The sequence below is a fragment of the Lygodium microphyllum genome, chromosome 4, assembly GCF_053477565.2.
Source record: "Lygodium microphyllum isolate KBCC chromosome 4, Lygodium_microphyllum_v1.1.10, whole genome shotgun sequence".
Lineage (NCBI taxonomy): Eukaryota > Viridiplantae > Streptophyta > Polypodiopsida > Schizaeales > Lygodiaceae > Lygodium > Lygodium microphyllum.
The window spans coordinates 167,368,661-167,385,367 of record NC_141138.1 but is presented as its reverse complement, the minus strand read 5'-3'; the positions used below and the strand labels follow the sequence as shown (position 1 = coordinate 167,385,367).

General features: G+C 40.2%; 1 protein-coding gene across 5 annotated transcripts in view; it reads right to left on the bottom strand.

Annotated features, from left to right (window-relative positions):
- Positions 1-16,707, bottom strand: part of LOC148037870 (uncharacterized) — a 137,351-nt gene that overhangs the window by 47,970 nt on the left and 72,674 nt on the right. For 4 of the 5 annotated variants that reach the window (XR_015690724.1, XM_087676832.1, XM_087676830.1 and 1 more), the window contains one exon: positions 1,467-1,598. The exons of the other annotated variant lie outside the window; for it this stretch is intronic. Coding sequence is in view for 3 of the 4 variants with exons in the window: in XM_087676832.1 (XP_087532958.1) it covers positions 1,467-1,598 (132 nt within the window). In the remaining variant the exon portion in view is untranslated. The remainder of the gene's footprint in view (positions 1-1,466; positions 1,599-16,707) is intronic. 5 annotated transcript variants of the gene reach the window in all.

The window sequence follows — 16,707 nt, the reverse complement described above, 5'->3', positions numbered from 1 at the left end:
GGACACTTAATTAGCTTTCACCCACTTCATCGACAATGGAAATGCCCCAAATTCAATGGTTGGTTAGTCCTCCATCTGAATATAGCTGAAATTCACCTTTTGCCTTGAAAAATTCAAGTCTTGGAGCTTCCAATTCCTGGCACGCTTCTCGAGGCTGCTCCTAAACCCTAATTTCAACTGTAAATTAGAATTTACAGTAGAGAAATTTGCAATTTCTCAGTCTCCAAGGATTCAAATGCTGAGATCTTCCGAGCAAGGTTCTGAAATGGCTAGGAGATGAGAGAGAAAACTGTAGAGAGAGAAATTTCAAAGTTTTGTCGCGAAGAATGACTGAAAAATCAATCAAATGTAGTTCCTGCCCTACCACAACAGCTTGTAGATGCTACTGAAGAAAATCAGTAATTTACTACTGTTGCCCACCCTCAACAGCCTATAGATACTATCACCTACTATTGATTGGTCTTCTCCTACCCTTGGCTACCTCAGAAGGTCCTCTAATGGCTGCAAATCAGACCAGCAGTATCTCCTCCATCTCTGTTGCAGGCTGAACACACTAAAAATACCTCTCTCTAGCCTCTAAAGACGTTTTTCAATCTTGCATGGGCGTTTTTGACAAGTGGTAACCTTCCCAAATGGTTTTTCCAACATTATTCATAATTAAATATTAATTTTTAATCTTTAAATATTGAATATTAATCTAATAATTATTTTGGTGCCATGAAAAATAATCTAACTGGCCAATAATTAAATTGGCTAGGAAACTTCCATTCACAAGTGTCTCTGCGCCATCTTTGACCATCACATTGACATTAGGTACCATTAAACGCCACTTCTCTAATATCACCAATTGACACTTATGGTGGCCAAATGAATGACCTAGGCCAATAACTAGCACCAGATACCACCAAGTACCTGTGCGACACAACTTGTAGCAACTTTTTTCCTTTGACATCCCATGATTTCTTTGGGTCCCGTGCTCATTAATTTACTTTAACCCCAGTTACACCTCACATGTGCAACATTTACTTAATCATGTGATTAAAAATTAATCCACATATTAAGTGAGGTTTCAAAAATACATGTCCTCATGACATTAAGAGACAAGTTTACTTTGTGCATGGTTCTTCTCACTTCCCTAACTCTTGCCATCTTCGCAAGCTTCAGCTCACTTCTCAATATACCATCCAAACCTTTTCCTAGCCTTGAAAACTGTAAGCTGAAACTTAAGACATGCTTTCTTATTGCATAAATTACATCTGGATCTGTAGTTTGCACAGGAAAATGATTTATATTTTGTTAAAGCTTTGAATTTTCTCTCAGAATTTTCCAACCGGCAAGCTTGACTGACAGCCTTATGACGTCACCATGAAACTTAACTGAGAAATGACTGTTACCATCCTGGTATTATGCATACTTGTCTTTCAATAGCTCAAATTTCTAGAACTTGGACACTAAAATCACACCACCTGGAATAACGTTGCAATAAGTGTAAAAATATTTCTGCTTCCAAATCTTCAGTAGAGAGTCTGGTAGAGCAAGAAACCTTCAGCTTTGCGTGAACACATAAAAGTACATCTCGGTATCTTGGTCGCCGTCCTCTATAAGAAGCAAAAGATGGAAGAAGTTAATATCCAAGTCTACACTAACCATCGCAGACCTAACAGTTTGTAGTACAGCAAAGTTGTTCGTACAATTCCAGCAGCATTAAAAAAAGGAGAAAACATCTTTCAAAATCCCAATGTATGTTTTCTGCAGACCACAATCTTCAAAGATCAAATAGTGTTTAGACTTTCCAACAAGAGTAACAAATTAAAAGAGCAGTAAATGGAAGCTTTCAGAAATACCCCTAAAGAACATAGAATAACTATGTAGGCACTTATTGATAAGGTAAAGTAATCATAGCAGCTTGCCTATGAGCCTGCAGTTCGGGAAGTCCGTCTAGTAAAGCAAATGCAATTATTGAAAAAACAGAAACAAATGTTGAGATCTTTGACATGTACCCTGTACAACTGTAAGACCAACATCTCCTGAACATATACAAGCCAAAGAGAATAGAATAGAACTATGGGCAGGGAACTCCCTCAAACTCTGTATTTACTAAACATGATTTACATTGGAAATATGGCTTCCTGACATTCTATCAACACTGTACAACCAAGGTCTCAGTAAGCAAATATTGGGTTCCAGCTTGTCCAACCAACTGAAAACCTTGAGAACTGCACGAATTAGATAACATCACTACACTGCCCAACAAAAGAAAAAACCAACACACACCTAGAAACTCCTAATCGGTAACCAATAAATGAGCATCTGTCTATGTTGACAATTTCAAAAAATATCAGAAGTGATCTCATTTGAAGCATTACATCAAGGAAAGTAGCAAGAGCAATCCTTCTTTCGTGGCCAGTATAAAATAGAAGAAATAATGCTAGGCATACATCTTCACAAAAACCATTCTTTGCCATTTGTGAAGAGAATCAAATCCATGCCAAAGGAACCGACCAACTGCTACCCAAGCCAGTGATAGCAGCCAATTATATGTCCTCTTAGCCAACATGCCACAAGAGAGAGATCATTTATCCAATACAGTGCCCCAATCATACACTCTATGCTTGTAATTTGGTCTGAATCAAACTCCATAAGGCCAAACACTGGTAGCCCAAATGATACATTCTTCAAGGCTGAGGGAAGTCATCATTGTGTCTTGACACGTCTATACCTCACTTGCTCTAAATTACTTTTGACTCCAAAACAATGAGTCTCTCTCAGCTGAGGATAGAATGGCCACTCTAATGCAAACACTGCACCTTTAAAGAACTGTATCATTTGTCCCTATCCATTTGATCTTAGAAAGCCTCTTTCCAAGTCACAATCAATTTTAGGACAACTTCAGTCTAGAAACCGAATTTTAGCATTTGGGGAGAAACCTCCTAATGCAGTGAATTGAAAGCCTTCCCTATATCAGCTTCAACAAAAGAACATCCTGATTGATATGTCTGGCACATTCAATTGACGAAATAACCATTGGCCAAGCTATTAACCATGTCCCTTCTAAGGATCAAGTTTTATTGAGACAAATGCAAAACCCTATAAAGGACTTCCAGAAATAATTTTGACACCCAAGTATACATTCATTGGTATAAGAGTGATATGCCTCCAATCAACAACCAACTTAATTGAAACTTTTAGGAAACAACTTCTCGTGTAATGTCGCCACCAGATTGATGAGAAATAAACTTAATGAGTTAATGAAAAATGAACTCTAATTCTGATATCTCAAGCTCTTGGCATGGTGACCATTGTACTGACAATGAAGGATTTGACACCAAGCATGCAATGTACAAGTGCATGGAATTCTCTCCTTTTTTTCCGTGAAGATAATTTAATTAAGTAGTAAATATTTTACATCAGACCATTAGGTCAGCTAAGAACTCTCTCTCCAAAAATATATACATCAGACCATCTGGTCAACATTCTCACTAAATCTCTTACATTCTGTTACAACAGACCATCAGGTCAACACGCGAGAACTCTCTCTCTCTCTCTCTCTCTCTCTCTCTGCCCCCCATTTTCAACAATGGGTATCAGAGCTAAACATGTGGGTTCCATACACAATCCTGCTGGCAGTCTTACTACACACAGCCTCTCTCAACCCTATTCATGATATTCTCAACCCTTCCTGCCATTTTCTCAATCCTACTCACCATTTTCTGCAGATCTAGGGGAAAAAAAAAACCCCAATTTTTTGAATTTGGGGGTTTTCGAAAACTTTTGCAATCTCCCATCCATCCTACTTGTCTCATTCCCAATTTCAAAGAAAATTTCAATTTCTCACACTCCATGCCAAGAAATTTGAGGGTTCTCAACACACATTTATAATTTCTAAAATTTATTCAAATTTCTTCAACAAAATTTGGGGCCTTTGCCTGATTCGAGCTCTCATGTGGGAATCTCCACCAAAACTGAAAAGATTATGCAATTTCTTTGAAATTGGAGGCTTTTCTAATTCTCACATCTCGAGATACCCTGAAGTTGCTGGTTTCTCTGGACACACATCTCAAGGGGACAATCCATTAGATTTTTAGGCTGAAAGTATAAATCTCTACATTTCCTAGAATTTCTTCAGTGAGATTTGGGGCTTTTGCATGGCATGCATCCCAAAGAACTGGACACATGCTGCAACAGCAATAGAATGTGACATTGGGCAGAGGAATTTCTGTAAATTTAAAAATTGTAGTGAAAATTTGTGAGTTTTCAGCATTGAACTGTACTCAATTTTGGGCATGTTTTTCGAGAAGAGAGACAGTTTTGACAACTTAGCACTTGCTTTAGTATCCCATGTTGGGATTTCGCTACTCAGTTGAGTACACTTAACACTACAGCTTTGGAAGTGTTTGGCTGCTCAATTTGTGAATAAATTGCACCAATGTCAAATCCCAAAACCCGATATCAGAGCAACATTTTGGGAGTCTTGACATAGGAGGACAAGCTAGATGACAACAATTATCCTGTATGGAGTTTTATGGTGCGCAATCTTCTCATTGCAAAGGATCTCTAGGATTATGTAACAGGTGATTAACCTAGACCGGGTGAGCTTGCTCCTCTGACACCTCAACATGGTGCTAGAGGACAGCCAGCTGCTCAAGCTATTACTCAAGTTGCTGCCTCTGCTCCTCCTAGAGCAGATCACAACAAATGGGACTCAAAAGATGCACGCCATTGATTGCCTTGTCAATGAAGAGAGCCATCATACCTCACATATGCTCATGCAAGACCTCCAAAGCACCTTCAGATATTTCGGAGCGCATGTTTGCAACTTATAATGAAACCAAAATTTCCTACTTATGGAGAGAACTAGCTAATGCACATACGGATGAGGACAACCACATGACTAATCACCTCACACACTTACAAATCTCCGTGAGCAATTATTGAACATTGATGAGATTATTTTGGATGCAAAAATGGTGAATGTCACTCTAAACTCACTCCCTGAGTCTTATCTTGGTTACCTCTTGCTTTTGTGAAGCTGAAAGACCTCTTATTTCAAGAGAAGTAGACTCGAAGAAATGTTCCTATGAGATCAAAGTTTATTGCCAAGCCCTCTAAATATAAGGGCAAGGCCAAACAAAAGTGGTTTGAAGAAAATCAACAAAAGGACGATTCGATACAATAATCAAACAAGGCCTCCCAATTGACAAAGAAGAGGGGGAAATACCACTACTACAAGAAACCAGGACATTATATTGATGAAAGAAGGAAAAAGTTAGCCAAAGAGAAGAAAGAGGACTATATTTGGTTGTTCAAGAGACATTTGCCACTCTGTTTTTGGATAGGGATGCTACAACCAACTTTGTAGAGGAGGACTATGCTTTCTTGACATACAATTATGACACATCCATGGCTCATAGTGTATTTAATGCTGCTGAGAGGCACCATACTTGGTATTTTGACAATGGGGCATCCAAGCACATCACTTTAGAGAAATGTTTGTTCACATCTTTGCATTCAGCCCCTGTAGAGAAGCGTGTTACATGTGCTAATAACAACAGTTATGATGTATGTAGCATTGGTTCACTGTGGATCACTACTCTCCAAATGGTTCTAATTTCATGCTTGTTGATGTTTACGCCTAGTATCACAAAGAACTTATTGTCTGTTTCAGCTTTTAATAAGCATGGATTTCAAGTCATCTTTGAAGATGACAAGTGCATTGTCAGAGACAGAGAGATAGACTACGCTCTTCAATTGTCAGGTACCTTTCATAAGGGCCTACTTTTGTTGGACACATATGAGAGGAATTCTCATGATGCTCTGGGAGTTAGAACTCTTACACCCACTATGCGGAATGCAAAGCTTTGGCACACTTGCAATGGTCACATGAGCTTTGGCAGTTTCATGACTCTTCAAAGGTGTCAAATGGTTGATGCTTTGCCGACTTTGGATACTCCACCTCCCCATGCTAGTAAGGTTACATTCTTGATAAAATGAACAAGTTTGCCTTTAAGAAGAATGGTGTAGTGGGTGTTGTCGTAAAATTGCAGCTCATACACTCTAATGTGTGTGGTCCTATCAAGACTACAGCACTTAGTGGTCATTTGTATTTTATTACATTTTTTTATCACTACTCTAGGTAGACTAGGATATATGGTTTGAAGGCAAAATCAAATGTAGTTAAGCACTACAAACACTTCATTGCAAAATTGGAAGCAAAAAGAGATCTAAAGGTACAAACTCTATGCACGGATAGAGCAAGGGAGTATATGTCTCGTGCATTTGAGACATTTTTTCTTGAGCATGGCATTACACATCAAGCCACTATGAGGATGATACCTTGACAGAATCAAGTGGCCGAAAGAAAGAACGGCACACTCATAAAGCTAACCAGAAGCATACTTGAGAGCAAAAGGCTTCCACATAAGTTTTGGTTAGAGGGACTTCATTGCACAAATCATCTTTTGAATCGTACACCTACAAAGGCACTAAAGTCTATCACACCCATTGAGGCTCGACATGGCAAGAAACCAAAGGTGGCAAGCTCCATGACAAGGCCATAAAATGCATTTTTATTGGCTATAGTTCAGAAAGCAAAGCCCAACGCTTGTATGATCCATGCCAGCCACCTATGACCTGAATGATGTATTTGAAGGCCTCCTATCACTTTCTTTCACGTCTGAGCAAGCTGAAAATGGTCCAATATATTTACTACAGCAAGCTGTTGCTGCACCACATGCTCCTGAACAGTAGGGATTTGATGATGCTTTGCCTCAAGTAGTGGAACATGCAGTACACCAAGAAGGGGCTGTTGTAAATGCAGCAGAAAGTGTCCCAAGATGGATGTCACAGACTATCCAAGAGAGTAAAATGAATCCTCCCTTACCCCAGCATAATAGAAGGGCTGCTACACATGCGACACATCATGCAAGGGAACTCATTCCGCTGATTTCTCAAAAGTAGATGGTTCTTGTGACGAATATGCATTCATGAGCTCACTGTTAGATGATGGTGAACCTACTTCCTTTGAAATAACCCAACAAAATGTACACAGGACGCACACCATGCAAGAAGAATTGGCTTCTATTGCCCCCATTGATAGATGGGACCTTATTGAGTTGCCCCATGGCAAGAAGGTGATTGGGACCAAATGGGTCTACAAACTAAAGCGCAAGGTTGATGGTACCATGAAACGGGTCCAATCAAGGAAGTCCTACATGAAATGTCCCCCTAGGAACCAACATGAATAGGGAACATGACGCAAACCAAACTAACCACGGAAGCGACTAGACATTAGACTCACCTCCCAACCATAGAGCCAAGCCACCTCACCAGCCAACCTAGGAGTCAGGAGCACTCAAGGCCATGAGGGAATCTCAAGGGTTGGCATCCCATACCACCAACCCACACCATCTCGATGTACAAATATGTTAACCAATAGAACAAGAGTTCAAGAGTCATGATCACACAATGAATGTGCTCAATAGAGCCTTAAGTCCTATAAATAGGGCGCAGCTACCCTAAACGCGAAATGCCCTTGGTGTATTCGCAATAAGTCACTTCGTGACCACTGTGACCAATGCTACCAATGCCCATCCAGATGTGCAATGATGTAACACTTCCCCCCTTATGAAAGATTGCTATCATCGGCAATATCCTTGAGGACAAAATGGGGAGAACAATTCCTCGGTGAACGTATTAACTTCCAAGTACCCTCCACCTTCAGGCAGTTTTTTCACTTGACGAAATACTCAAGATAAACAGCGTGATGGGATCATTTAATACTATGGTCAAAAACCAATTCACGTTCAAGTAGAACATAACGAGAAGTATCCTCAAGCTATAGAACTTTCTCAATCGGGATAATGAGTTCACCTTGTCTGAATTGTTCTTTTAAACAACTCGTATGGAACACAAGGTGAACTAGGATTTCCGATAGTAAATCTAGCTCATAGAATATGCTGCTTCTCTCCACTTAGTCAATTGAGCGTCCATCGGTCAAACTACCAGTTTTCGTGCACATCTCTTGCACATCTCTCTCTCATTCACTATTTTTTCTCTCCCTCCTTTTCTCTCTCACATGTCAATGTGACATTACACACAAATTACAATCATCAATGTGGCAAATCTCTCTCATTGTCTCATTTCTTCCCCCCTTGGCCAAAAATCTCTCTCTCTCTCTCTCTCTCTCTCTCTCTCTCTCTCTCTCTCTCTCTCTCTCTCTCAATTTACCATCACTTGCAAACATGAGATGATCCCTCTAGTGCGTAGCCACTTGAGATTCCTCAGTTTGACGGCAAGTGCTTACTTAGATCATCTTTATTGGAGATTGTAGGCGATAAATCCACACATACCCTTGGAGGACTTTATGACATAGCTTGCAAGAACACTTCACACCTCAGCTGCTATGTATTTTCCCCACAAACACACCCATATTGCCCCCCCAAGCAAGAACGTCCCACAAAATATGTGGTCTGACAAGGGGTGCCAGGAAACCCTTTTTCATCTCAGGCAAGGTGAAATACGAGGAAGCTATACATATAGCCACACACACTCGATCTTTCACCACCTAGTGTGGCAGAGGAAGAGGGCATTTTTATCCAGATCGGGGCATGAGTTTTACCAGCTATTCTTGGGACAAGATAACAAGGAGGCGTGGAAAGCATTCTAGGAGCCCTGAGCCCATGTACCCAACACCTTCCCAAACATGTGGCATGCATATGCTACCGCATTATAACAGGTATATGGGTAGCCCCCATTGCCCTAACCACCAAAGGATAGACCCATGTCATCTACCTTTTTCAATAGAGCAAGGGTTTGCAATGCCATTGATAGACTCCGGAATAGCCGAGCTCAATGTTACTCAAAGACAATGATCACAATGAAGATCTAAATGAATGAATAAATCTAATACGATGCTCATGCACCAAACAAACTATGCAGGGATGAAAACTGTACCCCGAACTTTCATGTCTCAAGGACCAAGACAAAGGTAATGAGTTGAAGAGTGTGTCGTACTCCTAACGAGATCCTGAGACGCAGCAAGGTAGCCTTCGAGTGTCAAGCAGCAGCAAACGTAGCAACATTGATGCAAAATGAATGTCGAGCAGGCACTGGAAAGTCAAAACTGCCAAACCCAACCTTCAGATAGTGTAGGTCTGCCAAGCTGCAACAACAACAACAAAATGCAGCACAAAGGAGGGTGACAACAGCCTAGCGGCAGCAGGGAGCAACAAATGCAGCCGCTAGGGAGTCGTGGACAGCAGGGTGGCAACTTGCTGCAGCAAATGCAGCAATGGGACTGGTCCCCTAGCTGTTTGTAACAAATGGAGGATGAAGACTGTGCGGAGAAAACTTGAAACAGGTGCCAGAAAGGTGTAGACAATGCGGGGCACCTTCGGCTGAGACGTCCTCCATGAACTAGATGTGGGCAACACAGCTAGATGGCCGCAAAACTACAATAATGAGATTGGGCTGAATGGAGAGCAACTTGCCTATTATTTAGAAGGTTTCACGACCTCGAACCTCTCCCCGTTTCAACTCTCTCGAACCACTCCCTATTTAAGGGTTTTTCATTAAATAAGAATTTCTAGGGCTGTTCAAGAGGCTAAATCAATATGTAATGCTTATTTTAGCTCTATACCTGCTCTTAGGCCCAAAATTTGAGCTAGAAAGAAAGGCCAACCCAAAGTTTTGCGTGTTTTCCTTTTTGACCCCAAGGCATCCCACCCCAAAATAACCAAGGCATTAGACAAAGGGTGCACGTGGGCTACCCACTGGCCTACCAAGAGTATAGAGGCGATCGTAATCTTACCAAGGGAGTCCAAGTGGTCACCCCAAAGAGCCAGGGCATCAGACTAAGGGTGCACGTTAGCAGCCCACTCTCCTACCAAGTCTTGCAAAAGCGGATGAAGCCACATTGAACTTTTTTTCTTGAAGTGTTTGTGTAGAAAATATGGGTTGTGGTTAATTAAGTAAGATATCAATAACGAAGGAATAGGCAAAAGGTGTGAGGCAAATATGAAGGCCATGTGGAGAGGCAAAAAAGTATGCGGAAAGCAAGATAGCAAAGCTATGCAAGCAAGGGAGACTCCCATGTGCAATGCCACAAATATCATGGATCCAAAGTCAACCACTCGAAAAGACCAAAAAGAGATAAATGCGCACAAATGCATGTTTACAAATATAGAATGCCAATGCACTACTGTTAAGCAAGAGGCAATGTAGGTGTGATCATGCTCGTGTAAAATGCTATGCAACGGTGTCACTTGGATAGTGCTTTCACAAGGAAATCGTTCACTTGCCCAACACCCTTTTACAATTATACCATCATGATGATGCAGATGAAAATACAAAGCACAATATACATAATGTCTAAAAAAGAAATTTATAAACAACATGTCACCACCAAGAGAAGAAAGTCGTCCCCTCTCAAACTATAAGGGAAAGCTAGAGGGAAGCTCCCTCTCCCTGTCAATCTAAAGTAGGGGAGGATGTACACAAGCCAATCTTAGCTAGTTGTCGATTGAATGCCTTGGTCAATATGTCTGCAAAGTTATCTTCTAAACGAACGAACTCTAGGAGGAAGATACCTGGCTCAACTTGCTCTCTAGTGAAGCAAAAGTGGAGTCCCACATCCTACGTCTATAGTGAGATAATCGCATTGTCTTCCAAGGGCAATGGCATTTTGGTTGTCGCAGTAGACAATGATGAAAGAATCACATGAAAACCAACCTACCACCACTAAGCTCGTCAAGTAGATAGCCTCCGTGGTACCATCAAAAAGATCCCCATACTAAATCTCAACTACTGTGGAAGCCACCACCATCTCCTACTTATGGCTCGCTCAAGAGATGGGTACCATACCCAAGGTAAAGTGATAGTTGCCATGGAAACGTCAAGTGTAAGGATCTCCTATCCAATCAAGATCAGTATAGCCTTGCAAACATGAATCAAATCGAGAAGTGAGGCCATAAGAATAGGTACATTGCAAATATCTCGAAGCATAAAGATATGCAATCCAATCTTGCATCCTAGGTATAGTGAAATACTAACTAAGCAAACTAAGTAAGCTAGCTAAAACTTGCCTTGTGTGAATCAACCAAAGAAACTTTCCTACCACAGACCAATAGGCATGCTCATCAAAGGACTAACCTAGGATATCCTTAGAACGATAAATAGTGGGATCAAGAGGCTTGGCCATAGGCCGTGTCAAATCTGTACAATATTGGTCCACTAACAGAAGAGTGTACATTTGCTTTGACACAAAAATACTACCCTCATATCGAATAACCTCCATCCCCAAAAAATAAGACAATAACCCAAGGTCTGTCATCTCAAGAGTAGAACAAAGTTGGGCCTTAATTTCTACTATAGCAACAAAATCTCCGTCAGTGATAAGTAAAAAATCTACGTACAGCAAGATATGATTGAGCCCCTCTAAAGTACTCAAGCCATAAGAATAGGTTCACCACAAATATTTCAAAATACGAAGACATGCAATCCAATGTGATATCCTATGTGCAATGAAATACTAACTAAGCAAACTAATTGAGTAAGCTAAATCTTCTCTAGTATAAATCAACCAAAAAAGTTTCCCTGCCACAGATCTATAGGTATACTCGTCGAAGGGCTCACCTAGGATATCCTTAGAAAAAAGGACAATGGAATCAAGAGGCATGACCACATGTTGTGTCTGATCCGTGCAATACTCGTCCACTAACTTAAGAGTATACTTCTACAATCACACAAAAATACTTTTCCCACATCAAACTATCTCCATTGTCAAAAAGTGAGACAACAAACAAAGATCTATCATCTCAAAAGTAGCACAAAGTTGGGCTTTAATTTCAGCTATAGCAACACAGTCTCAACCAATGATGAGTAAATCATTAACGCTTAGCAAGATATAACTGACCCCCTCTAAAGTGATATGGACATATATGTTGTGTCAAAGTACAATGAAGTGCAAGACAAGAATGAGCACGAACAAAGCTCAGAATGAGAGTGAGGGAATCAAAGATGAGTGTACCAGTGTGTTACAGTACACAAAGAATAAAAATATGTTTATATGTTAGTGTACAAATAAGGGTATGTTCATACCCATAAGTGTATACACACGAAGAATTAACGGAATTTTACACCCGAAGGAACTCTATAGCCAACAACCTTCTACTTAAAGTCCCAAAGTGGTACCTTTAAGCTAGCCCACTCCGACTAATCGAGTGCAATGCTCATGCTGAGCCTTTGCAAGACTTTTCGTGAGAACATCGACACGGTTATCTTGGGTTTTGATCTCAATCAATGTGACAAGACCATCATCCAAGACCTGTCGAATGAAGTGATACCAAACATCTATGTGTTTGGTATCTGTATGAAACATGGCATTCTTGACCAGACATACTCCACTCTAGCTATCACAACCAACCACTAGAGTATTTGAAGAAAGACCAAAATCCTTGACCAAACGGCCAAGACAAATAGCTTCCTTAGAAGCTTCTGTGACTGAAATATATTCATCAACTTCTATAATACTGAGTGCTACAATTTTCTATAACCTTGAACACCAAGAAATAGCCCCACCATCCAAAGTAAAGACATACCCACTGGTAGATTTTCGAGTGTCAAGATCTCTTGCCATGTCCTTATCATAGAATTCTTGCAACTCTAGTGTACCCTTTCCATAGCATATACACTTGTCTTGTGTACATTTTAAGTATCTAAAGATACATTTCATTGCTTCCCAATGTGGTTTGCCAAGGTTAGACATGAATCTACTAACAACTCCCATAGCATAAGCAATGTCAAGACAAGTTGCAACCATGGCATACATCAAAGAACCACAAGCTAATGCATAAGCTATACCCTTCATAGCAGTAGCAGCTGCATCATCTTTTGGGCAATCAGCTTTACTAAGCTTTGGATATGGCAGTAAAGGCACGCCAAGAATACATTTCACCTTGTAACCCCATTTATTAAGAACAACTTTCCTATCCTTCACCAAAGGTACAAGCTCCCATATGTTATTCATATACAGAGACTTCATCTCTTCCTACATAGTAAGCTCTCACTTTCTCTTGTTTCCACATGACTGTGCCTCTCTAAATGTCAAAGGCTCACCTTCATCAATCAATAAAATGCAATCCAAAGATGGCTGAAACCTCTATGGTTGCCTTCTGACACGTGTAGACCTTCTTACCCCATGATCTGTATTGATAGGCAATGGATCTGCATCCTCAGGTATGTGCACACTATCACCTGGTGGCTGATTTTCAGCATTTTCTTGTTGTTGTAACCTGTTTTCAGCATGTCCTTCTTGCTATCCCATTCCATCATGTGCATCTATTTTCTGTCCATTGTCTTTTAGCTGTAGCACAATAGGTTCCTACTCATTTTCAGCATCAAAAGGGACAGAATCTTCAGCTAACGGTTGCTGAATGGTTGGCTGTTTATGCTGAAATTTGACCTTCTTTTTGTCAACGTCACCATGTGTAGCAATTTTTCAGGAACTTTGCCTCATTAAATACTACGTCTCAGCTGTGTACTATCTTCTTATCTTGAGGAAGCCAAACTCTATATCCCATCTCTCCCTCATCTCCATATCCCATGAAGATACCCTTGATGGATTTCATGTCTAGTTTAGTCCTCTGATTTACAGGAATATGCACAAAGGCATCACAACCAAAGGCATACAAATGGTCATATGAAGCAAGTTTGCTAGACCAAACCTCTTCAAGAATGCCATTTTCCAATGCATGATTGGGAGAGCGATGGCACACATGAACTCCAATTTTAAGAGCCTCTCCCCAAAACTTGCAGCAGGAGATTAGCTGTGGACAACTTGCATCTAACTCTCTCACAAAGTGTGCAATTATATCTTTCAACCACGCCATTTGATGCAAGATTGCAAGGGACTGTCAACTCCCTCTTAATGCCATGCATCTCACAAAACTTTTTGAATTCATTTCAAACATACTCATCTCCATTATTTGTTCATATAGCTTTTAACTTAAACCCTCTCTATGTGGTAACAAAAGCATGAAACCCTCTCTATGTGATAACAAAAGCATGAAACCTTTTAAAAGCATCCAACACTTTCTTTTTGCTCTTTAATACATACACCCATGACTTTCACCTAAAATCATCAATAGTAACAAAGTACCGTACACCCCCGTATGAATTAACAAGCATAGTGCACACATCAGAGTGTACTAAATCAAGAGCATTGGACTTCTTAACAACACCAAACTAATAAGGAGACTTCACATGTTTTCCATATATGCAATAATTACAAAAGTCGAAACCAGAGCCTTTTATATCAAATCTCCCTAAACAAGAAAGAATCCAAAGGACTTTCTGGCTCATATGGCGAAGTCTTGTGTGCCAAATTTCCATCTGTGAATGAACTTCAGCCATAGCTAAAAACTTGCCAGGTATTGCTTTACAATGCAAATAATAAAAAGTCCCCCTTTTGCTGCCTTTAACAATTAGCATAAAGCCCTTGTGGACCTTCCAAGATCCACCACCAAAGGTAGTACGATACCCTATTGCATCAAGCTGCCCAACTCATAGTTGACTTTTCTTTATGCTAGGTACATATCTAACCTTTGCAAAATCAGCTCTTGGCCATTTTCAAGGGCCAAGTGAATGGTGCTTGCACGCTCTATTTTACATGCATAATTGTCACCCAAGTAAACCTTGCCTAGGCAACCTGCAGTGTATTCAAAAAATGGCTCTGAAGAGGAAGTAACATGAAAAGAGGCACCGCAGTCCACTATCCATGATTGAGACAGCCCATCATGAGCTGAAAGTAAGGCATCAATTACCTCCTTTTTAGTGATGTGCATGTCACATGCTACTACCATAACCTACATCATTACATGAGCCTGCAACAAGTATCTCTCCAATATCAGAGAGCTCTTCAATGACCGCACTAGATGCAACATTTGCCTTTGCAGCTTCTTTTGAGGGAGAGTTGTCATAATCTTACCTATCATCCTTCTTTTTCTTTCCTTGTTGTTTCTTTCTTTCTTGTTCTTTCTTCCTCTTTCTTATAGTAGCGACAATCGAGCTTTTTATGCCCTTTACGCCAACATTGACAGCAAGTAACATCACGTTGTTTGCCCTTGCTTTAACTCCAGTTTATGCCTTTATTTCTTGCATTACCCCCTCTTTTCTGACCTGCCTCTAAGATGATAGGCTGAACCACTGCTTTCTCCACTAGACTTTCTTCTAATCTTCTCACTTAGAATAGAGCCCCCAATACCATCAAAGCTTAAAGAAGGGTTGTTGCTTAGTGAAACAACTAGAGACTCCCAACTATCACGTAAAGTCATCAATAAGATAGCCTTCAATTTATCATTGGAGAGTTGCAAACCAAAGTCCTGCAAAACTGGCTCAAAATCCCTGTGAAAGCACCCAAATGCTCCGATGTTGGCTTACACTCATCTAACTCCATATTTACAAGCTTGGGCATGAGATGCAATTGATTTACTGGAGTTGTATTTTCATAAGTGTCCATCAACTTTTTCCATATGGCATAAGCCCTATCAAGTCGCTTAATATCTATAAGTACATCATTTGATACAGCCATTTTAATGTATACAATGGCTTTCTTGTTGAGCCTGGCCCAATCCTCATCTGTCATAGCTGCAAGCTTGACTTCCAAAAGATCATCATCACAATCCTTGAGAAACAAAATGCCTTGCATCCTGTCCTTCCACGAGTCAAAGCTAGTGCTATCAAACCTCTTGATTTCAACAAGGGATTTAGTGTCACTGCTGCTCAAAGCGTTTGTAGCCATTTTTCAACGATGCACCCAAAAATCAATGCTGCAATTTATGACAGCAAACAATGATCTAAATATTCAGCTAATCAGTCCAAATTTTCAGACAATAAGAGCAAGATTCAGTCCAAGTACATGTACAGTAGTAGAATGGATGCTGAAATATAACTGAAACTTCAGCATATAATCTATGCATACATCACTGCCAGGTGACTCCCACTTCAACAATATCACCAAAATATATCTGCAACAATCCCAGATCTGCAAGTGATCACTAAGACTATTGCAACATGACTATTCAGCAATACATCAACTCAATGGGTGCTGCCCAACATGTGTACTGCATACATATGTGACCAACTCAACTTCTAATACACAAAAAACACCAAAAATCTTTGCAATTTTTCCAAAAGCTCACAAGTGGGAGATAAATCTCACTGCTTACAGCACCAAGATTGCTTCAGCAATGTTCCCAATGTAATTTCAAACATCAATTTTTCCAAAATTCTCGAATTTCAGCATAAACCCCAAAATTTTGCTGACCAATCTGCCCCGATTGCATTAATACATGATCCTGTGAGCATAAAATGGGCAAAATTAGTAAAATATGCAAAAATTATACAAAAGCCCCAAATTTCTCAGGTCCAAATGTGCACCAATGTCAATAAAATTGGCTCAGTTGAGCAAAATTTCACTCATATAAGAAAAGTCCCAAAATTTTCAGAGCCAATGTGCACAATTTTTGCAATTTCTAGGTCAGGTGTTCTTGTTTTGAATCATGGTTTCCAAATCTGAGAAAAACCCAATTTTTTTTGGCCAAGATGGCAAATTGTGCTTGTGCACGCAAACACCCGGTAAAGGAAGAAGAGGAAAAATTGCAGATTATATATAAAAACAATGTGCCTGCCAAGTCATTGACCAACCGCATC